We start from the raw sequence: 26840 nt of genomic DNA on the forward strand, positions 1-26840 counted from the left end.
CAAAATAAAAATGTTTTTGGATTTCAGAAGCTCTTTGACATTCTAAATTGACTTGGGTGTCTCATTAGGAAAGTTTAAAGTTCAAAATCACTCTCTGCCCCGCTCCCAACCCTGAAAAAAAACAAACCTCTCCTCTTTTAACTGATTAGTAACTGGTCAGTTTATTCAAGCTCACTACATGTGCACATATATCTCCAAAAGTTGCCCTTTAAGGTATATTTTGAAAAATCCTCATATAAAAAAACATAAATTTTATGGTAGAAAAATAGTTTAACATTTGGGAACTGTTAAGCAAAAAATGTATTTATTTTTCTTTTCTCTCTCTTAGAAGTAATGAAACACATAGCAGTGGCACAAGCCATAGAACAGAAACAAGGACACAAACCATAAGGGCAAACCCACACAGCCACACACATGCAGTGTACCATGGTCTCTCATACTTGTTGCAGAAGAAGGAGTGCTGCAACTCAGCAACCAGTCTGCAGTATTTAAAACAGTCATGGTGTCTCCTGAGAACAGGAATGGTATAATGGTTCATTGTTTGAAGGCCTGCTCAGTGTCTATGAATAATCTTCAATGCTTGTAAGTGTTTTTGCACTTTGAGCCAAGTCTTTTAACTGCGCTGCATTGCTTTTATGAGTATTATTTTGTATGGTTTATTTTATTCAAATAAAATATGTGCACATGATTATTAGTGTCCTTGAAAGCAAGTTTCCAATGTTTTGAGAGTCTTTTAATCCTAATATTTGTACTTGATTTGAGTTTTAAATGCAAACGTACTTAATCTAAAAGTCATCACTAAGTGGCCTAGTCTTTCCTCTTTATATGCATAGAAAAGCCCACTGACATTAACTGGAATTATGTGCACATATGGAGAGATGAACGGTCATCTATAAACAAGAAAAAAGCTAAGCTACAAGGAGTTTGGTGGGAAAGTTTTTAATGCAGGCAACTTATAATGTACACAACTTCACACAGAAAATAATTTCAAAATTGAATCTATCTATATAGACACTGGATTTTCCTCTGCACACCCCCCACCTCAATAGTTGGAAGAACTAAATTATACTGATAAATAATCATTAATTTTTTTTAAAAAGCATTTCATGGCTTTTTTCTATACCTGATCACTTCCAATAGTCTCTTGTATTCAGAGCAGTTTGAATTTCTAATTTATTGTAATAACTATTTATATGTTGCTTATAACACATATTCTAACTGAATATATCTAAAGAAAAAAAGGTAGCATAATATCACCCTTATTTTGAACAAATAACAAATAACTTTTTCCTTTGAAAAGAAAATTTTGAACACCTGTTTTTAATTTTTTCCCACTTCAGCAATCATCTTGAACACTAGTTAAGTCAATTTCTTAGTAGCTTTTATTATTAAATTCAGAGCCAGAGCTCAAAACCATACTCTGATGCTTTGGATGCACTGTAAGTCTGCTCTTTTTGAAATCAGTGTCCAAGACTCCCTTTTCTCATCCTTAAGTGAACTCTTTGGATATATAAAAAGGACAATGAAGTGTGAACCCCCAGCCACATGCTGTGCTCAGAAGCAGAACCAGTCTTTTATTATCCTTGGATGTTTCCAGTTTTAGAAGATTACAAAGAACAGAAATAGAGTTGACCTATTAATAAATCATACATTCTTTAAATATATATTTGGGCCTAATGAGGAGACATGGTGTTAATTAAGGGGACCTTTACTCATTTATTAGCACATGCCTAACACTAAGCATTGAAATTCGTATTCTGTCCAACTTCCGGGTAATATACTTACCTCCTGTCCCATTTGTTGTAACTGATGTGTTGCTGAGATTAGATTTATCCAGTTTGGAGCTACCAGGAGTATCACTACTTCCAACAAGAGTATGAGGACTTGCTAGGTCCTGCATTTCCATAGACCTGTTAGAGCAGGAAGCAGCACAGTAAAAAGTTGAAATCTCAGCAATCATTCTTTAATAACCTATACATGTTATTCTACTGAGGCATATGGCCAATTATTTTACAGTTGTTAGGACCGTTACTAGGTACCATAATAATAAGGATATGAAAATTGAAGTTTGATTAAAATGGAATTTTTTTAATCATTGTGCCTTAAAAAATGTTCTGCTGTGGCTCAAACTGATTTATTCTACCACCACTGCTGCTAGTAGTATTTCAAATAAGAAATGCCCGTCTATTTTTAAAGAATCAAATAGAAATTCATTTTTGGTTCAGACCTGTGAGAGGCAGTGTAGTACAGTAGATAGTAGGTTGGCCTCTGTTGTGGATTCATGAAGACCTAGGTTTTGTCAGTGACAAATACCGTCTGTCTAAGCCTGGACAGTCTTTTAACTTCTTAAGAGAAACAACTCTCTAAAATTTTAAATTGGAGAATAGTTGCTGATTTGTACTGGCAGAGGGAATTTCTTCACCTAAAATTCTCTCCATCAATGAAATTACAACATGAAATGTACGTAATTAAATTTTATAATTTTGTAAAAGTTGCATCCCAAATTGGAAAGAATAATATTTATTTGTTCAACATTGTAATTTTATTTTTACACAAAAAGATCCTTTTCCCCTCTAAAAGATATAGTGCCATTTAACCTTTATAATACAAAATATATTTATCATTCAGGAACCAATACTGCACATAAGCCTACATAGGAATACAGCCTACATAGGAATACAGCCTACATGAGGTATTTTGAAGAGAAACAAACATGTATTGTGTTTGTATGTATGTATTTATATATGTTTGTGTGTATGTGGGCATATCTATGTGTCTATCTATTATCCATATGAACAAGGATGTGTATTGGCAAGAGTAATCATTTCATAAAGGCAAGATATGATCCCAGGATATGTAAAATGTATTACCTCTGCTTTGTTTTATCATAAGAAGAAGCAAGTCCCTCCCGTAAATAGGTCACTGGTGATTAATCATTATAATCACAAAAGTCTCTTTCGTTTTCATTTCCATGTTAGTCAATTCCCATTCCCAAGTTAGTCATTCTTAGGACTAGTCAATTGTCACCAAATCATGGATAAGGGTTAAAATTACAACCTAAAGATTATTCAGGGGTATGGATTGGTGTATGTGAAGGATATTGAACTGAAACAAACTAAAACTGAGCCTATGTAGAATATTGATTATAGTCCCTGTCTGCTTGGATGAAGAGAGTTAGCTTTCTTGGTGTCTTTACTTACACACTAAGACCAGCACTGGACTAGGTGTCCAAAGATCAGAATTTGTGCCCTGGATCCACATTTATTATTTGACCTTGGTCAAGATAAGAGATAGCTGATGTCTAGTCAAACTGCAGTACTCAGTGATGTATCAACATGTTCTATATATTTTTTATCTCTATGGCACATACTGTTTCATATATTTAACATGCCTTTCCAGTACCATCCACCTTTTCAGCTCTAGTTTCAATGCCACTTCATTCATAGAGCTATCTGTGATCCATTCAATTGGAAATGAAACCTCTTCTCATGTATAGCTCATCTTTTTAGCTCTCTATGCATTAATATCCTATTTTGTATTGTGATATTTATGCAAATTTTATCTCCCATTGAAGGCAATGAGTATATCTTACTCATCTTTGTAGCTCCCAGAACCTAGCATAATGCTTTTTAAATTTGCCAAAGTACATTTAATTATATGCCACCAATGTCAGAGGGTTTATTAAAATCAATTAGTCATTAAAATACAAGGTAATTAAAGACCATGCTTACAGTTAATATATAGAATGATTTTATAATTATGCTCAAAGATACCACCTCTGAGGTCATATTCTGATGCCTGATTGTGAAGATATGTTCCTGGGTTACAGGAGAAGATTTTAGGAGAAAATGAACAATGCCCTAATTTGGAAAGGTTCTGATTACAGGAAGGATCATGGAATGAATGTCTGTTTTCTCTGAGTCACAGAAGCATAGATTTTGAGCTGAAACATACCTTACAGGATATCAAGTCCAACTCACTAAATTTGCTTATTAGAAATAGGCACAGTGAGGATAAATAACTTGGTCAGGGTCACAGAACTAGTAAGTGCCTGAAGCTGAATTTGAACTCAGGTGAATCCTTCTCAATGAAATCTAGCTAAGGTTAGAGAGTCACATCATGTGTAGGGAGAGGAATTTTACGACTGCAACAACTCTCAGAAATCATCTATTAAACCAGGGAGGGACTGCAATCTCCTTTGAGGCAGAGAATACCCTCCTGAAGTATTCCAAGAAACTCTTAAGTTCCAACTCTGATTCTCTAATGTCAGGTTCCCTCACTGAATTTGGCCACTTTAGCTTCCTGTCAATTTTTGGTGGTAATAAAAGTTTAACTAGCTAAGGGTTCATCCAGTAAGAAATGGTGTTAATGAAGTTATATAAATGAATTGCCTATACTTACTCTGTAATTCTTTTTTGAATAATTAGCCCTTTACAGATATTTTCTCATCCTCACAAAAACCTTATGAGATAGGTATTATTATTATCCCCATTTTACAGAGGACGAAGCTGAGGCAAACAGTGGTTAAGTGACTGCCCAGGGTCACAGAGTTAATAAGTGTCCCAATTCGGATGTGAATTTAGTTCTTCCTGACTCCAAGCCCAGCATACACATACTTGTGTGATTTATTGAACAACTATTTGACCTCTTGTATTGTTAATGTATTGAATGTATTGTCAACGCAGTTTGAAGATCTTTCCCATCCATTAATAAGCCTGTGTGACCTGTCTGAGTCACACGACCCTGTGGTGGGAGGAGCTTGCTGAATGGGTGGAATAGGAAGGGGTGGAGCAGGAAGGGTGGAGCAGAGCTGAGAGGAAGTGAGACAGAGCAGTCAGAGGGGAGAGGGAGAGGGAGAGGGAGAGGGAGAGGGGGAAGGGGAGGGGGAGAAGGAGAGGGAGAGCAGCAGCTAGCATGAGTGAGAGCCAAGGAGCGATTTTGCTTGAGGGTGCTTGCTTGTGGGAAGGCCCTAACAGAGGGAAGGCTTGCGGACGGCGAGGCCCCCTGCATTGCTAATGTGTATATATTTCTTTGTTGCTATGATAGTTTTGGCTTTCTGGTGTTTGAATAAATGTTTTGGTTCTGCCTTCAATGAAGAGATTCTATTATATTTTGTGGTTCAGAACTATGCCAGCATATTCATAGCTGCTGTCGGTGCTGTGAGTATGACATTGGCACTACACCTCTTTGTGAGAAAATAACCATTCCATTTGTTTATTATAAATAAATGAAAATAATTTATAATTTATATAAAAATAATAAATTAAAAATAATTTGAAAAAATTTAGTCCAATTCTATAATTTGGAATTAAGAATGTAGGTCTGTGCAAGGTGAGTAGAATTGTTTATATTACTCCATTCCCATTTTTTCCAGATAACAGTTTCTAGAACTTAGCATGAGGGAATGTCACAGTCCGTCCCATTAATAGGGCCATATGATCATGGTCCTAGTATTTACCCATGAACTGCTTCTTTAACCTGGCGGAAGACATGAGAAGGCATCATGGTACAAGGGAAAGAACATTGGCTTTTGATCTAGTTTCAAATCTCACCTCTGAGTTACTACCAGTCTGAATTTGAACAAATTACTTCATCTTCGTGGACTTCAGTTCCCTCATCTGCAAAATGAATGAGGTTGGAATAGAAGACCTCTGAAATCTCATCTAGCTTTAGACCTCTTAATATCCTCACTCTCCTTGTCTATAAAATAAGGATAATATTATCATTTTTTCCCCATATCATAGGAAGAGAGAAAAATGCATATGGAATGATGTGATTTACTTAAAATCAAGAGTTTAAGCCAGTTACAATAATTAGGCTGAGGAAACAATTACTAAAACATAATGACTATAACACCTACTTTTTTCTTGGTGTTTCAGAGTTCAGATTTGGTTGAATGATGTCTGGTTGTGGGCAGGATGGATATTAGGTTAGCCATTGAAGGGAATACTTATAGTTACTGGACTGGAGCTATAGGATATAAAGGACACAGACCTTTTCTCATTTAGCCCAAGAAACAAAATTTAGGCCCAAATCAGTTAGGTGACTTGCTCAAGGTCACACAGGTACTAAGTAACTGAGTCACACAGTAAATCAGATTTAAGGTCAAACAAATGAGGTAGACAACATATGTTTTCAGTGTTGTTCCCTAGGCACTTATAAACTAAAATCTCCTTAATAACAGATGCTAGGTCTTACCTATGCCTTTTATTTATACAATATACACATCTTACCTATGTGTTCTCTATTTATACAACATAAATGTTCACTGGATAACATGAGGCAGTGGCAGAATTATGATGTTAGCTCATAGTTCTCTACATCACCACAAATGTGAACAGGTCTTCAATATTTTGCCTTTTAGGTTAACCATTGACAGTGGGATATAAGGTGAAAGGGATGGGAGTTTTTAAGATGAAAATGTCTCTTTAAATATATATATATATATATATATATATATATATATATATATACACACACACACACACACACACACACACATACATATATAATACATATAACACATTATACATAGTCTTTTCAAAGAAGTATTACTGTATTTTCTTCAAATTAGTGACTTTTGGATAGAGTTATGGACCTGGAATCAGGAAGACCTAAGTTCAAATCCAACCTAAGACATGTATGACCCAAGGCAAGCCACTTAATCTTTTTTTTTGCCTCAGGTTCTTTATCTGTAAAATGGGGATAATAATAGTACCTATTCCTTAGGGCTGTTTTGAGGATAAAAATGAAATGACATTAGTAAAGTGTTTTGCAAACATTAAAGTAATATATAAATGATAACTATTTTATTACTATTATTATTATTATTAATAAGAACAAATCCTTTTAGTTAGCTATCTCTTGTTCATTTCATTTTCCACTAGATAAGATATTTTATTCAATTCACTAAATAAATATCAATGTTCTTTCTATTTTTTAATTAAAAAAATAATCTCATTTTCAACCAATGATTTCTGCTCCTTCAAACAGTTGTTATTCAATGGGGAAAAACAAATACAACAAAACCAAAATGTTTTAGCAGCATCATTTGAAAGATGTAAGGCTAAAACTTGATTCAGATCTGTTGTAGACCTAAGGTTAATGAAGCAGAGAATTATTAGCACCTACCTAGCAAGAAGGTGAATGAATCATACCAGCAAAAATATTTAATGTTCTCCATTATGCCAAGAGATATATGGTGCTTCTATCATTTAGGAAATCAATCAGTGAAGGACTATTTTTTTAAAATGAATGAATGTAAAGATGAATACTCTGTAGTGGGTAATCCTTACTAGCATCAGTCCAATATAAAGCCTTCTCTTTGTAGGACTGATAACATGCTTAGAATCTCTATAAGCAAACACTGATACCATCTGCAACAACAACAAAGGAAGATCCAGGGTAATATACTGTATGCAGAAATAAAATAATGTATGCATATCTTGAAAATGGTGAAGATGGAAACCTTTCTATGTATTTCTATATAAACCATAGTTTTTTTTCAATTTTCATCATTATTATCAAGTATTAGAAATAAAACACTGGGTAGTGAATCAGGAAATGTGGATTCAAGTTCCTGATCTGATACTGACATGACGCATTTTTAGAAAGCCCACTGACAGCCCCACTCATACCCCTTCTCCAGTTTATAGAATTCAACTTGCTGACAGATGTGTTTCATCCACAGACAGTCATGTTGTATTCCATTCTTTTATATGCCAAGACATTCTGTCTCTTTATGGGGTTATTCAACCCATTCACATTAAGTGCAAGGAAGCTAACACCTGCCATGAAGGATCAGTGTGTGAAATGTGATGAGTGAGCACTGTGATAAGTGTTTGGCATTAGGAAGCAAAAATAAAACCTCTGTGAAAAAAGATGTGGAAAAGACAGCAAGACACCAAGGAAAGTTGTGTGTGAATACAAACACAAACATTTAACATACCAACCTACCAGGAAGCAAGAGTTATGATTGTGTTATATTTCATATGATAAGCAATGCCAGAAGAGATCAGGGAACTCCCCTGTAACCTCAGTCTTTATGACATTAAACCACTTGATAGTTACTACGGAAAAAAATTAAAAGTCAGCCTGGCATCTTTGTGATAGGGACTCCAAGCCCACTTCTCATCTGGTTTAATAACCCATGGAGTTAATCCAAGTACAAAGTTCCTCTCTGAAATCAACAGGAGACCAGCTCTGATATCTCTTCCAAAGAGCAAGATGAAATGAGTCTGGTATAAATATTCAATTGGAAAATTACGGCCAATCTACTCACACTGTGTAGTGAGTGCAATTCAAAACTCTCCCACCTGGTACTGACTGGCTCCCTCATGTCTACTAGGAACTGGCAGGTGGAAGGCAGGCTGAAGCTTAGGGAATCTTTTCATCTGCTAGGGCAAAAGAGGGACAGACAGGTAGGAGTAATGATATCACAAACATCCAAGGATTTGATTATGAGTGTCTTTTTCCCAGGTGGAAAGCACCATTTAGAGTCAATAATCCATTATTCCCACTTGTAGCATCACTTGAGAAATGATTGGTGGTTTAAGAAGAGACAAAAAAAAGTGTATGTGTGTGTATTTGTTCCAAGGCTTAAGTCACAAGATGAAGTTGTTATTGTTATACTCAGGGTTCCTCTTTATCTTTTGTCTGGAAAGTATAGATGCTGACCTGGAGGACTGATAAAATTTGCTGATTTGCTCTGTAGCATACAGGATGAGAAGATTCTTTGGATGACCATCCCTTTAACCTTACTGCCAATAAAATTTTTAAATATTGCATGAACTAATATATTTTCCAATTGTTAACATTTTTTGGGAAGATAACAATGTTCTTAAGTGAATGCTCAAGCAGATTTATAAGGCTAATAAATACTTAATAAAAACCTCCTTCAAGAATAAAACTTCATTAACTTGGATCAAAATAATTCAGAAATTTTGGTAGTTTGACTGGGCCTTTGCTTATGTTTACAGAACAAATATTTGCCAATATGGTGCAAAAGTAAAATATTTTCGTATGAGAGAGAGAGAGAGGGAGAGAGTGAGAATGAGAGAAAGAGAGAGAGAGAGAGAGAGAGAGAGAGAGAGAGAGAGAGAGAGAGAGAGAGAGACAGAAACAGAGACAGAGAGACAGATTTTGCTAGTCAATCAATCATATGAAAAATCTAAGAAAAATTATACAATGCAAATCGTCCTACAAATAATTCATATGATCACAAATGAGACGTTTCTTCAGTAGAACCTTTGACTAACAATACGTTGGTAGAAGCTAGTGTGAATTAAGACACATATTTTGTTGGTATTGTTCAGTTGTTTCAGTCATGTCAAACTCTGTGACCCCTTTTGGGGGCGGGGTTCTTGGCAGAGATACTGGAGTAGTTTGTCATTTCCTTCTCTAGCTCGCTTGATAGATGAGGAACTGAAGCATAAAGGGTTAAGTGGCTTGCTCAGGATTATATAATTAATAAGTGTCTGAGACTGGACTTGAACTCATAAAGATGAGTCTTCCTGATTTCAAGCCCAGTAATCGATCCACTGTGCTACCCGGTTGCTCAAAATAGATATAGAGAAGTAATAAAACTACATATGTTTCAGACATTTGACTGTCAAACTGCTTTCCTATTACATTAATAAAAGACTTTTGAGGTGTTGTTGGATTTTTAAATTTACCAGAACCTATCCCCCATTGTAGTTGTTTTTCTTTGAAAGCCATATATTCAGTTAGTTTAGTATATATTTATTTTTATTATTAACTAGAATTTTTATAGTACTTTAAATATTAAAAGTGCTTTACAAATATTTTCTCACTTTGTTCTCCCAACAACAATGGGAATTATGTACCTTTCTTATTGCCATTTTAGAGATGAGGAAAATGAAACAAACAGAGGTTATGACTTGCCTGGAGCATTTTCTGCTTTTTTATTGAAATCATCATTGTTTTATTCTTAAAAACCAGAGATACAATATATGCGGCAATGTTTCATTTTTCTACATTCCAGTAAAAGCTGTTTTACTTGGAATTGAACATTTTCCACTGTTTGCAGTTCAAAATGGATTAGGCCAAGTTAGGAACCAGAAAATGAAGATAACTTCTATTTTATCCCTCAAATAAGCAGCGTTCATTGATGAAAATTTACAATAACAAAATTATTTTTCAAAATAAAATTAAAAATTCCAAATCCTAACAATTTTAAGGTCAGTAAATAAATATATTTTTGAAGTGATTTCACAGCAGCTATGGTTTGGTGGGAAGAGAACTGGATTTAGAGCCACTTCAGTGATTAGGAGGGTGAATAGATGCAAAACCAATGCCAAAAGTGGAGTCACTGAAGGGACTAGGGATGTTTGGTCTGGAAAAGCTTGAGAGAATGTGAGAGCTGTCTGCTAGAAGTATAATGGCTGTCATATAGAGATGAAGATGTCTTTTGCTTGACTCCAGAGGGTAGAAGGAGAGTTTATAAAGAGCTAGATTTTTGTTGAATGTAAAGGAAAATTCCTTAACAATTAAAACTGTCCCATAATAGAATTGAATCTCACTATGTGACTTGGTTAATTATTTACGTGACTGTGGGCAAGTCACTTAACTATTCCATACCCAACTTTCCTCATCTTTAAAATGAGAGTGTTGGGCCTTTATATAATTTCAAATTATAAATCCTATAATCAAACCATCTCATGTTATCCTCAATGTAACTTTGGGAAAACTTAAATCCTTACTCTATCACCAGCTAACATCAATCCTTTATATTCAATTTCTTACTTAGGTGGCTAGCGTCAAACTTATTATTTATCCATATCCAACACTTCTATATCTAGTCCATGATACTACTGTTCTTTCTTCCTTAAATTATCTTTGACATTCCTTTTATTATAAATCTTGTTAATCGACTAATTCTGTTTTTTTTACACATAAAAGTAAAAGAAACAAGCATTTATCAAGTGCCTTCTATATGCCAAGCTAAGCTGTTTAATAATATTATCTTATTTGATTCTCACAACAACTCTAGGAGGAGATGTTACTATTATTCCCATTTTATAATTGAGAAAACTGAGGCAGCCAGAGGTTAAGTGACCTGCCCAAAGTCACACAGGTAAGTGTCTGATTCTAGGACCAGTTGTGAATATTGCTCTAATCACTTTAGCACCCAATATCTGTCTCTTCTTCCCCATTTGCACTATATCACTACCCTAGTTTAGTTTTTCCTTATTTCACGCATGGATAATGGTGAGAAAGAGAAAGGGATGGAGGGATGGAGGGGGAGAGGGAGAGAGAGAGAGAGAGAAAGAGAGAGAGAGAGAGAGAGAGCAAGACCATTTTTGCTGGTCAATCATATACAACGTTTAAGAAAAAAGGATACAATGCAAAGATATTGTTGTATATGAAAGTATGACTTTGTAACTTTTTAAGTTGATTTTTCTTAAAGATTCAAGTTACATGCTTGCCTCACAGTGGTCCCTCCTGCCCTTTAATTTATCCTGTATAACAATTAAAAACTGATCTAAGTGCCACTTTACTATGTCTATTCTATAATTCTATCAAAGGCCACACAAATGCTTAATCCTACTGGGTTCTATCTTAAGAAAATGAGGTTTGGGGTTGAAAAGGATAGGTGTAGGCCATTCAAAACATGGTTATTAACACCTTTTTCCATATACCAAAAGGAGGCCCAAAAGGAATCAGTTATCAATGGTCATTTTATAAACAAACTAGGAGTAATTTTTTTAATATTAAGTTAGAAAGTTTTGCATAAACTGAGCCAAAACAGCTAAGTTTAGAAAAGAAAGAGGAAAGAAGAAAACTTAATTGAAGGGAAAATTATCTTTGCATTTTCTCTGGATAAAAAGAAATAATAACCTGCTTTAAAATAGTTAAGAATAAAAGCCCAACTTTAATTGATAAATGGTGAAGAGATGTAAATAGGCAATTTTCTAAGAAAGAAATCAATATTCTTCTAAAATGCTTCAGATTGCTAATAATTATATTAATAAAAATTAAAATAGCTCTAAGGTTCTATCTCAGAACAGTTAGGTGGCCTAGTGGATAGAGGGTTGGGCCTGGAGTTAGGAAGCCTCATCTTCCTGAGTTCAAATTTTTCCTTAGACACTTACTAGCTGTGTTATCCTGGGAACTCGTGATCTTTCTATCTGAGCTGATTTGGAAAATTAACTATCTTTTCTCTGGGCCAATGTTAACTGTCCTGACCTCACATCCCTTTATAGCCCCTACATTACCCTTCAGATATAACGTCTGATCAACTGGGTTCACAATTTGTCTGACCTGAATCCCACACCTGTTTCATTTTGATCATAAGGTCACAGATATTGGGTCATCTGTTCCAACCTCCTCATCTTACTAAAACCCTGAGAGGTCAAGTCCTTGGCCTCAAGATCACACATGTAGAATCAGAAATGATATTTGAATACCAAAGTCGGCATTCTTACCACTATACAACTATGTTTACTGATTTTGAAATGAGGACATGGAGCAGCTAGATGGCACAGTGAATGGAGTTCAGAGCCTGAAGTCAGGAAGACTCTTTTTCATGAGTTCAAATTTGGCCTCAGACACTTACTAGCTGTGTGACCCTGGGCAAGTTACTTAACCCTGTTTGCCTCAGTTCCTCGTTCTGTAAAACAAGCTGGAGAAGCAAATAGCAAACCACTTCATATCTTTGCCAAGATGATGCCAAGTGGGGTCATGAAGAGTCAGACACAACTGAAAAACGATTGAATAATAAACAAAGGTTCTACCTCACATCAATTGGATTGTCAAAGTTGGTGAAAAAGGAAAATTGCAAATATTTGAAAGGCTGCATAAAAATGAAAAATTACTATATTGTTGATGGAACTGTAAGTTGTTAAATGGTGCATACTTTTTGACCCACTCTACTAGCACTAGGTCTGTACCCCCCAAAAAAGATCAAAGTAAGAATAAAAGAATACATTCTTCCAGAAATATTTATAGCAACAAATTCTTTCTGTGGAAGGAAAAAAAAAACTGAAAACTAAGACATTACCCATAAACTGGGGAATGATTGCACAAATGAAGGTACATTAAAATATGAAATATTATAAGACAAAATGAATGGTTTTAGAGAAACCTGGGAGGGGTTGTATATTTAATGCAGAGTGAATTAAACAGACTCAGGAATACAAATAATAGTATAACAATATCACTGTAAAAATACACAACATCGAAAGAACTAAGAATTTTGGTGAACACAAATCGCATGGAACTGGGAGCAGAGTGGAGCAGAGCCCAGCATGAGCTGCTCCTGGACCAACTGGAACAGGACCTAGCACCCTGAATCAGTGAGCTGTGGCAGTTACCAGACTTTTCAACCCACAAACACTGAAGACAACAGAGAAGGTTAGTGGGGAAAGAAAGAAAAAAAAGATCCCAAAAAGAAAACTTCTAGGAATATTGTCACCAAATTCCAGAGTTTCCAGGTCAAGGAGAAATACTGCAAGCAGTCAGAAAAAAATAATTTGCGTCTTGTGGAAACATAATCAGGATAACACAAGATCTAGCAGCTTCTACATTAAGGGATCGAAGGGTTTGGAATATGATATTCAGGAGGTCAATGGAGCTAGGATTAAAACCAAGAATCATCTACCCAGCAAAACAGAGTATAATGCTCCAAGGCAAAATATGGATTTTCAATAAAATAGAAGACTTTCAAGCTTTCTCAATGAAAAGACCAGAGCTGAATAGAAAATTTGACTTTCAAATGCAAGAATCAAGAGGAGCATGAAAAGGTAAACAAGAAAGAGAAATCATAAGGGACTCATTAAAGTTGAACTGTTTTGTTTACATTCCTATATGGAAAGATAATGTGTATAAATCATGAGATCTCAGTATTAGAGTAGCTGAAGGGAATATACATATATAGAGAGACAGAGGGCACAGGGTGAGTTGAATATGAAGGGATGATATCTAAAAAAAATAAAATAAAATTAAGGGATGAGAGAGGAATATATTAAGAGAGGGAGAAAGGGAGAGATAGAATGGGGTAAATTATCTTGCATAAAAGTGCCAAGAAAAAGCAGTTCTGTAGGAAGGGAAGAGGGGGCAGGTGAGGAGGAATGAGAGAATCTTGCTGTCATCGTATTTGACCTGAGGAGGGAATAACATACATATTCAATTAGGTATCTTACCCCACAGGAAAGAAGGAGGAAGGAAATAAAAAGGAGGGGACAATAGAAAGGAGGGCAGATGGGGGAGGAAGTGATCAAAAACAAACACTTTTGAAAAGCGACAAGATCAAGGGAGAAAATTGAATAAAGGGGGGTAGGATAGGAAGGAGCAAAATATAGTTAGCCTTTCACAACATGAGTACTGTGGAAGGGTTTTAGGTAATGATACACATGTGGCCTATGTGGAATTGCTTGACTTCTTAGGCAGGGCAGATGGGGAGGGAAGAAAGGAGAGAATTTGGAACTCAAAGTTTTAAAAACAGATGTTCAAAAAAAATGTTTTTGCATGCAACTAGGAAATAAGATATACAGGCAATGGGGCATAGAAATTTATCTTGCCCTACAAGAAAGTAAAGGAAAGGGGTGGGGGGGAGTGGGGTGACAGAAGGGAGGGCTGACTGGGGAATGGGGCAATCAGAATATATGCTATCTTGGAGTGGGGGGGAGGGTAGAAATAGGGAGAAAATTTGTAATTCAAACTTGTGAAAATCAATGCTGAAAACTAAAAATATTAAATAAATTAAATAAATAAATCTAAAAACAAACAAACAAATAAATAAAAAGAAAACTGAGGAAAATGCAGACTTCTGGATGTAGACTCCTTGGTATTCGGGATACTGAGGATGAAGTTAAGTGAATGAGGGACAGGCAAGAGAGTCAGATGCTGCAGAGAGGCCAAAGAGGAGGGCTCATAAGATGCCATTGATTTGGGAGATTTGAAAACACAGCTGACTTTGGAAAAAGCACTTTCAGCAGAGTGGTGGGCATGAGAGCCAGGTGAGGAGCTAAGGAAGAAATGGTGGCGGAGGTGAAGACCACTCTCTTCAGAAGCAGAGAAATCCTCTGTAACAAGGCCTTCTGCCTAATTCCTGTTACAGGATGTAGGACATTCTCTGAAGAAAAGTGGGATTTTTGGAATTTGAAGTTTTAAAAATGAGTGTTAAAAATTGTTTTTACATGCAACTGGGAAATAAGATATACAGGCAATGGGGTTGTATTAGGAGGGCAGAGTTTATAATCTCAAAGAGGATCATAAACATGTCTGAAACGTTCGGAACCGCCGGATATAAGAAACTCTCAAAGTAGAAGGCAAAAGAATCAAAACATATATTTAGGCTCCACAGTAACCAACCCATGAACCAGCAACCCCATTTTGATATATTGATCAAAAGCTTCCAGGCCCAATAAGTACGCCTTGAAAGAGTAACCAGGAGGCTACAGAGAAGCATGATTGCATAAAGCAAAATCATACTTCCCCCTCTATGGTAAAAAGATTACCCACTGGCCTGAAGTCTTTGTTCAGCTTCCTCCCGTAGGTCAGCTCTGCTACTGGCAGCTCCTGCTTCGGCTGTGGCTATAGCTATAGCAGCCTCTGGCTCCAACGGGAGCTGCTTTTAACCATCCAGCTTCTGCGGGGGTGTAAGGTACGCCGGGGAAAGCACAGGTTCTTTCAATCTGCTTAAGCAAGGTGAAGGGGTTGACCGGGAAAGCACAGGTTCTTTCCATCAGCTTAAGCAAGGGAAGCAAGGTGAAGGGGCCGACAAGCTTACTCCAGTCCAACATACAAACAGCATTCAGTTCAGGGAAAAAGCCAAACTGGTCAAGGGCACTTGTTGACTAAGTGCTAAGGAGCCCATTTTTGGTTGCCAATACAGGGGTATAGAAATCTATCTTGCCCTACAAGAAAGTAAGGGGAAAGGGGATGGGGGGGGAGTGACAGAAGGGAGGGCAGATTGGGTGAAGGGGCAATTGGAATACATGCCTTATTGGGGTGGGGGGAGGGGAGAGATGGGGAGAAAATTTGGAACTGAAAATCTAGTGGAAATGAATGTTGAAAACAAATTAAATAAATAAATAATTTTGAAAAAACCTTAAAAAAAAAAAAGAAATGCTGAGCAGGCAGACCAGAAAAAACCTGGAAAGACTTATATGAACTGAAGCTGAGTGAGGGGAGCAGGGGCTGTAGAACACTGTACACAGATACAGCCACATTGTGTGATGACTAACTTTGACAGACTTGGTTCTTCTCAGCAATGCAAGGTTCCAAGACAACACCAAAAGGATCATGAATGAAAATGTTATCCACATTCAGAGAAAGAATAATGGAGTCGGTATGAAGATCAAAGCACACTATTTGCTCTTCTTTGTTTTGTTTTGTTTTTTCTTTCTAGTGGTTCATTCCATTGGTCATAATGTTTCTATACAATATGACTAATGTGAAAATATGTTTAAAATGAACATATATGTAGAGCCTATATCAAATTGCACGCTGTCATGGGGAGGGGGGAGGAGAGGGAGGAAGAGAAAATTTAAAATGCAAAAGCTTTTGGAACTGAATGTTGTAAACTAAAAATAAATATTTTTTAAAAAGAAATTATTGCCAGAAATAGTTGGGAAGATTTATATGAACTTAGTATGCAAAGTGAAGTGAATGGAAACAGGAAAACATTGTACACAATAACAGCAAAATGCAAGGATGATCAACTGTGAAAGATTTACTCTGATAAAGACAATGATCCAAGACAATTCCAAAGAATCCATGACAAAAAATATCATCCACCTCCAGAGAGAGAACTGATGAATTCTGAATACAGACTGAAGCATACTTTTTTATTTTTAAAATTATTTTATTACTTTTTTTGCAACATAGCTAATATGGAAATATTTTTTGTGTGACCTTACATGTGCAATCAAAATCAATATGCTTCCTTTCTCAAGGAGGATCAGGAGGTAGAAGGAGGGAAAGAACCTGAAGCTCCAAAATTAAAAATGACTTAAAAATTTTTACACGTAATTGGGAAATATTTCATGGAATAAATGAAAGCAATTCAACAGCTACAATGAACAATACTCATCTCATTTGATACTCACACCTACTCTTTGTGGAAGGTGCCTTTATTCTCATTTCTTCGATCAGGAAAGTGAGGCAGATGGAGATTATTAAGTGTCCTGTATAGTGTCACATATCTAGCAAGTGTCTGAGGGCTGGATGTGAATTCAGGTCTTTCTGACTTCTGGCCCAGTGCTCTATACATTGTGACATCTCTAGCTGCCTCTATACCTGCTGCTCAAAATGTCCCAAATTTGTCATTATCCACTCATATTCAATTTCTGTAAATCTTTCAGTAGTACCACTATTCCTTCTGCCTCTGTTCTGTTCAATTCTGGACAAAACAGGTGAGAAATGGCATTGATAAGCTGTAGTGTATGGAGGGAAGAGTAGTCAGAACAGGGAAGAGATTGGAGACTATGTCAGAATCAGTTGAAGGAATTAGGGTTGTTGGGAGTGGAGAATAGAAGAATATAATAATTGAAAGGCTATAAAGATTAGTCTTGTTCTTGTTGACACCAGAGGGCAGAACTTCCTAATTTTTCCACAGTAGTGGAAGCTGCAGAGAAATAGATTTAGATTTGTAAGAACAAATTTCCTAAATATCCATATATATCTATCATCAGTCCTCAAAATGGGCTCAATCAGAAGGTAATACATTGACTGCTGATCTTTGAGAAGAGCAGAATGTAGGTGAGCACTGGTTGTAAAGGAGATTCTTATCCAGTACAATGTGAAACAGCTTTAGGTCAAGGGCCATTTCTTTGTTTGTGTGTTTGTTTTTGTCATGAATATTCAGCATATGCTCAATGCTATTGGACTAGATGACCTCTGAGGTCCCTTCTAGTTCTTGAGATTCTCTTGGCTCCCTTGTCTCTACTCCCTCCCCCTTACTTTTTCAAAGCTCATTCTAAGCCATTGTCTTTCTTCCATTTTTCCTCATAGCAACTTCTTAACCCCTCAGATTGAAAGATTCCATACTAGTAAGAAACAAAATAAAACAACACACACACACACACACACACACAAAATCTTTCCAGTTCTAAAGCCTTCAAAGATTCCCTGTCTCTTACCTTACCACATCTAAATTTGCTTGGTTCAATCTTTTCTATGATTTAGGCCGGCTCTAATGCCTTAATCTTCCCCAGAGTTTTGTGACATTGAATCAAGCTTTCCTTACATTGTCCCATGATTATGTCATGCTCATTTTTTCCTTTGCCTTTACTCATGTCATTTCTTTGGAAATAGAATGTCTGTACTTCCTCCCCCTCTGCTCATCCAGATCTTCCTCATTCTTTATGACTCAGTTCAAGTTTGCCAACTTTTGCCAGTCTTCATTCAGCTACCTTTCCAATGGACTCCTTCCTATACAACTTAGCAATGGACCCCTTCCCGTACATGATACAATTTAGCAATGAGAGACTTATTATTAATTTTATGCAGAGACCATTGTAAAAATTTCAATGATAACAAGATTACTAAGTTCGAGTTAGACATGGTCTTTAATATATTTTTGAGTACACAGATACAAGATTCTGAACATTTAGGGCTGGATGAGAATTTAGAGGCTATCTAGCCCAACCCTCTTGTTTTATATATAAGGAAACTAATGCCAAATGATTTTTTTATATATAAGGAAACTAATGCCAAATGATTTTCACATAGTCACAAAGCTAATCAGTGGCAGAACCATGACCAGAATTCCACTATCCAGATCTCCCATGTAATGCCTTTATTTTATTTTTTTTACTGGGGAGAGAATTTGGAACTCAAAGTTTTAAAAATAGATGTTCAAAAACAAAAAAAAAAGTTTTTGCAGGCAACTAGAATATAAGATACACAGGCAATGGGGCGTAGAAATTTATTTTGCCCTACAAGAAAGGAAGGGAAAAGGGAATGGAAGGGGAGTGGGGTGACAGAAGGGAGGGCTGAATGGGGAACAGGGCAACCAGAATATACATCATCTTGGAGTGGGGGGGAGGGTAGAAATGGGGAGAAAATTTGTAATTCAAACTCTTGTGAAAATCAACACTGAAAACTAAATATGTTAAATAAATAAATTTAAAAAAATTAAAAATAAAATTAAAAATAAAAGAAAATACCACCTTAAAAATTAGATTGGAGCAAGAAGAAACTAGTGACTTTATGAGAAATCAAGATGTTATAAAACAGAACCAAAGGAATGAAAAAATGGAAGACAATGTGAAATATCTCATTGGAAAAACTACTGACCAGAAGAATAGATCCAGGAGAGAGAATTTAAAAATTATTGAACTACCTGAAAGCCATGATTAAAAAAAGAGCCTAGATATCATCTTTCAAGAAATTATCAAGGAAAAGTGCCCTGATATTCTAGAGCCAGAAGGTAAAATAGAAATTGAAAGAATCCACCAATCGCATCTTGAAAAAGATCCCAAAAATAAAACTCCTAGGAATATTGTCACCAAATTCCAGAGTTTCTGTGTCAAGAACGAAATACTGTAAGCAGCCAGAAAGAAACAATTTGAATATTGTGGAAACACAATCAGGATAACACAAGTCCTAGCAGCTTCTACATTAAGGGATCGAAGGGCTTGGAAAATAATATTCTGGAGGTCAAAGGAGCTATGATTAAAACCAAGAATCACCTACTCAGCAAAACTGAGTATCGTACTCCAAGGCAAAATATGGATTTTCAATAAAATAGAGGACTTTCAAGCTTTCGCAATGAAAAGACCAGAGCTGAATAGAAAATTTGACTTTCAAGTACAAGAATCAAGTGATAATTCTTGAATTCAAGAGAATTCATAAGGGACTCACTAAAGTTGAACTGTTATGTTTACATTCCTACATGGAAAGATGATGTGTGTAATTCATGAGACCTTTCCCAGTATTAGGGGAGCTGAAGGGAACATAGACAGAGGGCAAAGGATGAGCTGAATATGAAGGGATGATATCTAAAAAATAACATCAAATTAAGGAATGAGAGAGGAATATATTGAGAGAGGGAGAAAAGGAGAGATTATCTCACATGAAAGTGGCAAGAAAAAGCAGTTCTGTTGGAAGGTAAGAGGGGGCAGATGAGGAGGAATGAGTGAATCTTACTGTCATCAGATTCAACTTGAGGAGGGAAAAACATACACACTCAACTGGGTATCTTACTCCACAGGAAAGTAAGGGCAAGGGGATAAAAAAGGGAGGGCTGATAGAAGGGAGGGCAGGTAGGGGGAGGAGGTAATCAAAAGCAAACACCTTTGAAAAGGGACAGGGTCAAGGGAGAAAATTGAATAAAGGGGGACAGGATAGGATGGAAGGAAATATGAGCATTGTGGAAATGTTTTACATAATGATACATGTGTGATCTATGTTGAATTGCTTGCCTTCCTAGGGAGGGTGGGTGAGAAGGGAAGAGGAGAGAATTTGGAACTCAAAGTTTTAAAAGCAGATGCTTAAAAAAAAGAAATATGAGGATTATTAAACATCTCATTTACACTACAAAACAGCCTCCCCCTTCTGCTCCTGACTCTCTGGACTTCCCCTCCAGGTCCCAAAAGCCTTCCACTCTGGAAGATGCTTCTACTCCAGAAGTTTTCTCACCTTGGAAGATCCCTTTGCCCCTGCACCCCACCTCCTCTGACTGGTATGTTCCTCTTGAAACTTCCATTTTGAAGTATCCAGGCCAGTCCCATGCTTAATCCTTTATTTCTCTTGTGGCTCAACTCTAGGCTCTCTAAATTCTCCTACCCTCTCTATTAAGCTCTCCTTTAATGTGCTGTCTTCTCCCATTAGAATATAAGCTCCCTGAGGGCAGGGAATGTCTTTCTTTTTTTGCTGATATTTGCATTCACTTAGCATAGTGCCTGGCATGTAGCAAGAATGTATATGCTTATTTACTTGACTTGTTAACTTTAAATGTCCAAATTAAATGGGGCACAATTAAGGTTATTTTTTTTCTTTTTTCATTCAAAGTTCCCATCTATGCATTGCTGAACCCTCAGAGTAATGTCAAATTAGCCCCAATTGTGTCCTGATCACTTATTGTAATTGGTTCGTCCTTTGGTAACTGGACTGGTTTTATAGACATGCTATCATTTCATAGCTAAGCTGCTATCTTTCCTCAGCAGAAGAACAAAAATTAAAACACTGCTATATGAAAATCATTTTAATACCCTCCAATATTACTTCAGGAAACTCTGAAGTCTACATTTCACCTACATTGCATTTCATCATACAGAGTGAAGACCTCACAGACATCTACAAAAATAGTTTTGAAATTAAAAAAATGAAACAAACAAATTTTTCCTAAAAGTCTCCATACTAAACAAAATATAATACAAATATATTTTATAGATGACAGCCAGATGGAAAACATCATATTTTGTTACAGATTCGGTAGGTTTAATCTTTTCCAAGTGGGACCATATTTGATGCATTTAGGTTCCTCTGTGTATTTGGATTAATATCCTACTTTTGTTATTCAGTCATTTCAAACTCTTCTTGAACCCTTTTGGGTTTTTCTTAGCAGAGATACTTAAGTGGGTTGCCATTTCTTTCTCTGGTTCATTTTACAGATGAAATAACTAAGGTAAATAGGGTTAAATGACTTGCCCAGTGTCACACAGCTAGTAAGTATCTGAGGCAAGATTTGAACTCAAGAAGAGGAATCTTCCTGACTCTAGTCCCAGCACTCTATCCACTGTGCAGCCTAGCTACTCAATATCCTATTAGCCTGGGGTATAAAGGGTAGAGTAGGAAGTGGCATGGCCCACTGGAAGGAGCACCTGCTCTGGAACCAGAGAATGGGAAGTTAAATCCTGCCTCTGATACTTACTTAACTGTGTTATGTTGACCTAGTCATTTAATTTCCCTCAGCTTCCCTTTCCTCATCTGCAAAAGGATAATATTGAAGTATATGGTTGGTATCTGTTATCTCTCTCAGCTGTAGATTTATGATCCTATTGTAATAGCTTAGAGGAGTCTCTCTTGGAGTATGCACAGAAATTTCCTGCCTGGGTTTGTATAACAACAACGTTGCTAGCAGCTACTGTGGCTGTGTAAGACCAAAGACAACAGCACACAGGAAGGGCTGCCAACACAGGTTCTTTGATCTGCTTTTCTAAGGAAAACAACTTTAAGGGGTTAACAATCTCAGTTTAATTAAACATACATTTATCATTCACTTAGTTTAGGGGGGAAAGGTCAGCCTCCTGAATTCCAGGGCAAATACAAACAAAAATTACAAATCATACATTATAAACAGAGCAAATAACACAAACCAGTCTATTCATAGTAATAACTAGTTACCAGAGAAGCACCAAAATCTGTCTGGGTTATCAAAGCCCGGGGATGCGAGGGTCTCATCGCCCATACTCTTTTAACGAGTATACCCCCAAAAGTGCAATACTAACCTTCCAACAAATATACCCTGTTCAGGACCCTGAGGGCTCGAGGCTCATCATTTAGGGTGTAAGAAATCACCAACACTAACAGTGTGGGAAAACTCCAACCACCAGCACCACATCATATTTCAATGACTCTCGATTGTCTTAATGCTGAGAAACACTCCAAGACAAAAAAGATCCCAGTTTACCTGCCCCATTCAAACAAAGGCCAGACTCATTAAAGGCACTTTACAGCAAAAAATCTTGCCCTGATTAACATTAGAGTTTGTCCCAAGCTTACATGTGGTCCCTTCAACTGGACCCAGGCCAGGAAGTATCCACTTATCTTTCAAGGATGTATAGGTCATTCTAGTTCTCCTCTTCCTCACGCTTCCACCATTATACTGTGATTCCTGTGATACGATTTGAATCTTACGTGATGCATTTAATCACTAGGTAACTTTTGACAAGTCATCCAACCTTTAAGAACTTCCATTTCCTTTTCTTTAAAAAGGGAATAATGATAGTAATTACTAATAGTGATAACAGCAATTGTACAGTTGCTATGGGGATCAAATACATGTAAGGCACTTGGTAAACCTTAAAGGCTTTGTAAGTGTCAGTCATTTTCATCATTATCATCTCTCTGGCTTCTACAAGAGTCCCTGGGTGTAGGTTTAGAAAATATGTGTGTATACATACATATACATATATACATATATGTTATGTATACATACACATATAGATATGTTTATGAATATTAACATATAAAGAAACTGGAAGTGAAGAACCTAGAATCATGAAAGTAAGTTCAAATCCAACCTCAGACATTAGTAGTATGGACCTGGGGAAGTCACCTCACCTTTATCTACCCTAGTTTCTTCATCTGCAAAATGGAGATAAAAATAGCACCTACTTCCATGGGTTGTTGTGAGGAATAAATGTGATAATACTTGCAAAGCCCCTTGTAAACCTTAAAACATTATATAAATTTTGCTGGCTAGCTGTTTCAGATATAGGATACAAATAGCATATGTAGACAAGATGCATAGATGGAGGGATAGATGATAGGTAAAGATAGATAGGTACATTGATAGGATAGATAGTAGATGGCTAGATGATGATGATGATGATGATGATGATGATGATGATGATGATGATAGATGGATGGATGGATAGACAGACAGACAGATAGATAGACAGATTCACAGATTGGACTTAAAGCCAATTCTCATTAACTCTTAGGCATGCCCTCCCTCCCTAGATGTTGTCTCATGAAGAAACTGAGGCCCAAGAACATGGGTACCTGAGGCAGTGTTGGGTAGTGTTATGTAAGGAGAGTGAGTAGAGAACTGCCTTGGAAAAGACAACCTGGGTTTCTCTGACATATGAGTCTGTGAACCTTGGCAAGTAATTTAACTTCTCCATGTACTGGGCAATTCTCTAAGATGATGTTACAAACCAAATGCTGGCCTGCATTATTTGGGGAAGTTTCGCTATCAGGAACCTCATATACTAATGGAAACAGAGATCTGAAGCAAATACAAAGGTGTACAGCATGAATACATCAATAATTATAGTAAATCTGAAAAGGCAATGCCCAATTAATAGTAGTAGCCCTTTGTGCAAGAAAATACATCTACTGCATATGCCTACTCATGAAAAAATGATACAGATCAACCTTAGTTCCCTCAAGGCTCTTTTGTTTTATGCAAAGGCCACAAGGAAACACAAAGCATGAGAATAAGCTGAACTGAAATAATATGATGTGGAAAAAAATGTACTTTTAAAGGTTCATATTCTTATCCTTCCTGCTAGAATGATAAATACGTAGGGCAGGGTAGGTAAGCCACAGCAGTAGTAGTAGTATTAGAAAGTGAGAATAACTAAGAGTCAAATGATGGGCTGTTATATATTGGCACGGTCTGCATACAGTGCACAGCTGCTTCTTGGACTATACCAGGGGCCTACTCATCTTGCATTAAATTGTCAGAGTGTCAGATTGTTAGAGAGCTGGTTGTCAGATTCCATGGGCTTGCACCTTGATTAACCCTACCTCTTACAGTTTGTACACATGGATAGGGTTGCATTGGTGGTTTATAGTTCAAAATTCAAACATGCCACAGGGCTTATTTTTTTAGCTAACAATCACATCACAGGTATGGCATGGTGTGTTCTGTGTTTGTCTCTTTTCCTGTTCCTCAGTTTTTTTTCTTTCCTTCTAGTCCTGTTTTAACTAAAAAAAAATGGGAACCTGCTGCATTGCTTTTTAATGTTCTTAAACCAAAAAAAGGTGTTTTTATCATGCTGCTCATCTCACATCTGCCAGGCTAGCTAGCAATGTGTCAGTCAATCAGTCAGTCAACTAGCATTTATTGAGTATTTCCTAGGTAATAGGCATTGTGCTAAGCACTGGGGATATGAAGAAATGCAAAACAAGTAAACAAAATGCAACAATTTCTTCTCTCAGGGAGCTCCCAGTCTAATGGGGGAGACAATATGCAACCAACTGTATATAAACAAAATATATAAAAGATAAATTAGGGCAGCTAGGTGTCACAGTGGATAAAGTACCCAACCTGGAGTCAGCAAAACTCCTTTTCCTCAGTTCAAATATGGCCTCAGATTTATTAGCTGTGGGACTTTAGGTAAGTCATTATGCCCTGTTTGCCTTAGTTTCCTCATCTGTGAAATAAGCTGGAGAAGAAAATGACAATTCATTCCAGTATCTTTGCCAGGAAAACTAAAGGGGGTCATGAAGAGTTGGACATGACTGAAATGACAGAACAACAGGATAAATTGTGGTTAATCTCAGAGGAAAGACACTAAGATTAAGACCAACTGGGAAAGCTTCTTACAGGAAATGGGACTTTAGCTGAGACTTGAAGGGGATGTTCAAGAAATGTTTGTTTAATGAAGGAATGTGCATGAATACTTAAATGATTTCTCTAGACTAGTGGTTCTCCAATGAAGGCTAAACTCTCAGTAGCAAGTCACAAAGAGTTGTGATGGAGTAGCAAATATTAGCACTCTATACCTTTATATATTGGTTTGTTGGGGGGAGCAATATTTTTTTTCTGTTTCACCTCATTATCATTATCTTCACGTATCTCCACAGACTGTGTCTTTAAATATTTTTTTAAATAAATAAATTTATTTTTAGTTTTCAACATTCACTTCCATAAGTTTTACATTTTCTCTGCTTCCCTCCCCTCTCCCCTTCCCAAGATGACATGCAATCCAATAGAGGCTCTACGTATACATTCTTATTAAACATATTTTCACATTAGTCATGTTGTATAGAAGAATTAGAACAAATGTGAGGAACCATGAGAAAGAAAAACCAAACTAAACTAACCAAAAAAAGAAAGCAAATGGTATGCTTCAATCTGCAATTAGACTTCATATTTCTTTCTGTGGATGTGAATGGCATTTTTCATAAGAAATTGTTTTAGGTCCTTGCATTGCTGAGAAGAGCTAGTATACCAAAGTCAGTCATCACACAATGTAGCTGTTACTGTGTACAATGTTCTTCTGGTTCTGCTCACTTTACTCAGCATCAGTTCATATATGTCTTTCCAGTTCTTTCTAAAGTCTGCTTGCTCACTATTTCTTATAGCCCAATAGTATTCCATTATATCCATATACCAGTGTGTTTGGCCATTCCCCATTTGATGGGCATCCCCTCAATTTCCAGTTTTGGGCCACCACAAAAAGAGCTCCTATAAATATTTTTTGCGTATGTGCATCCTTTTCCCATTTTTATGATCTCTTTGGGATACAGCCCTAGAAGTGGTATCGCTGGGTCAAAGGCTGTGCACATTTTTATAACCCTTTGGACAATTCCAAATTGCTCTCCAGAATAGTTAGATCAGTTAACAACGCCATCAACAAAGAATTAGTGTTTCAATTCCCCCTACATCTTCTCCAGCATTTATAATTTTCCCGTTTTGTCATGTTAGCCAATCTGATATGACTATACATAGTTTTAATTTATTCCTCTGAAAACCACCTGTTCATATCCGTTGATGACTTATCAATTGGGGAATGACTTGTATTCTTATAAATTTGACTCAGTTCTCTATATATTTTAAAAATGAGACCTTTATCAGAGTCACTGGTTGTAAAAATTCTTTCCCAATTTTCTATTTCCCTCCTAATTTTGGTTGCATTGGCTTTGTGCAAAAACTTTTCAATTTAATGAAATCAAAATTATCCATTTTACATTTTCTAATGTTCTCTATCTCTTGTTTGGTCATAAATTCCTCTGTTTTCCATAAATATGACAGGTAAACTATTCCTTGCTCTCCTAATTTGCTTATAGTATCAGCCTTTATATCTAAATCATGCACCCACTTGGACTTTATTTTGGTGTATGGTGTAAGACATTGGTCTATGCCCAGGTTCTGCCATACTATTTTCTAGTTTTCCCAGCAGTTTTTGTCAAAT

The 26840-nt window shown here is 36.5% G+C and overlaps 1 protein-coding gene across 1 annotated transcript in view; it reads right to left on the reverse strand.

Moving 5' to 3' along the window:
• EYA4 (EYA transcriptional coactivator and phosphatase 4) overlaps nucleotides 1-26840 on the reverse strand; it is a 160120-nt gene that overhangs the window by 79889 nt on the left and 53391 nt on the right. Inside the window, exons 2-3 of the mRNA XM_036769391.1 lie at nucleotides 1786-1910; nucleotides 441-509 (exon numbers count right to left, since the gene is read on the reverse strand). Of these exons, the coding sequence (XP_036625286.1) occupies nucleotides 441-509; nucleotides 1786-1906 (190 nt within the window). The 5' untranslated portion in view covers nucleotides 1907-1910. The remainder of the gene's footprint in view (nucleotides 1-440; nucleotides 510-1785; nucleotides 1911-26840) is intronic.

This window comes from Trichosurus vulpecula, chromosome 7 (assembly GCF_011100635.1).
Source record: "Trichosurus vulpecula isolate mTriVul1 chromosome 7, mTriVul1.pri, whole genome shotgun sequence".
NCBI lineage: Eukaryota > Metazoa > Chordata > Mammalia > Diprotodontia > Phalangeridae > Trichosurus > Trichosurus vulpecula.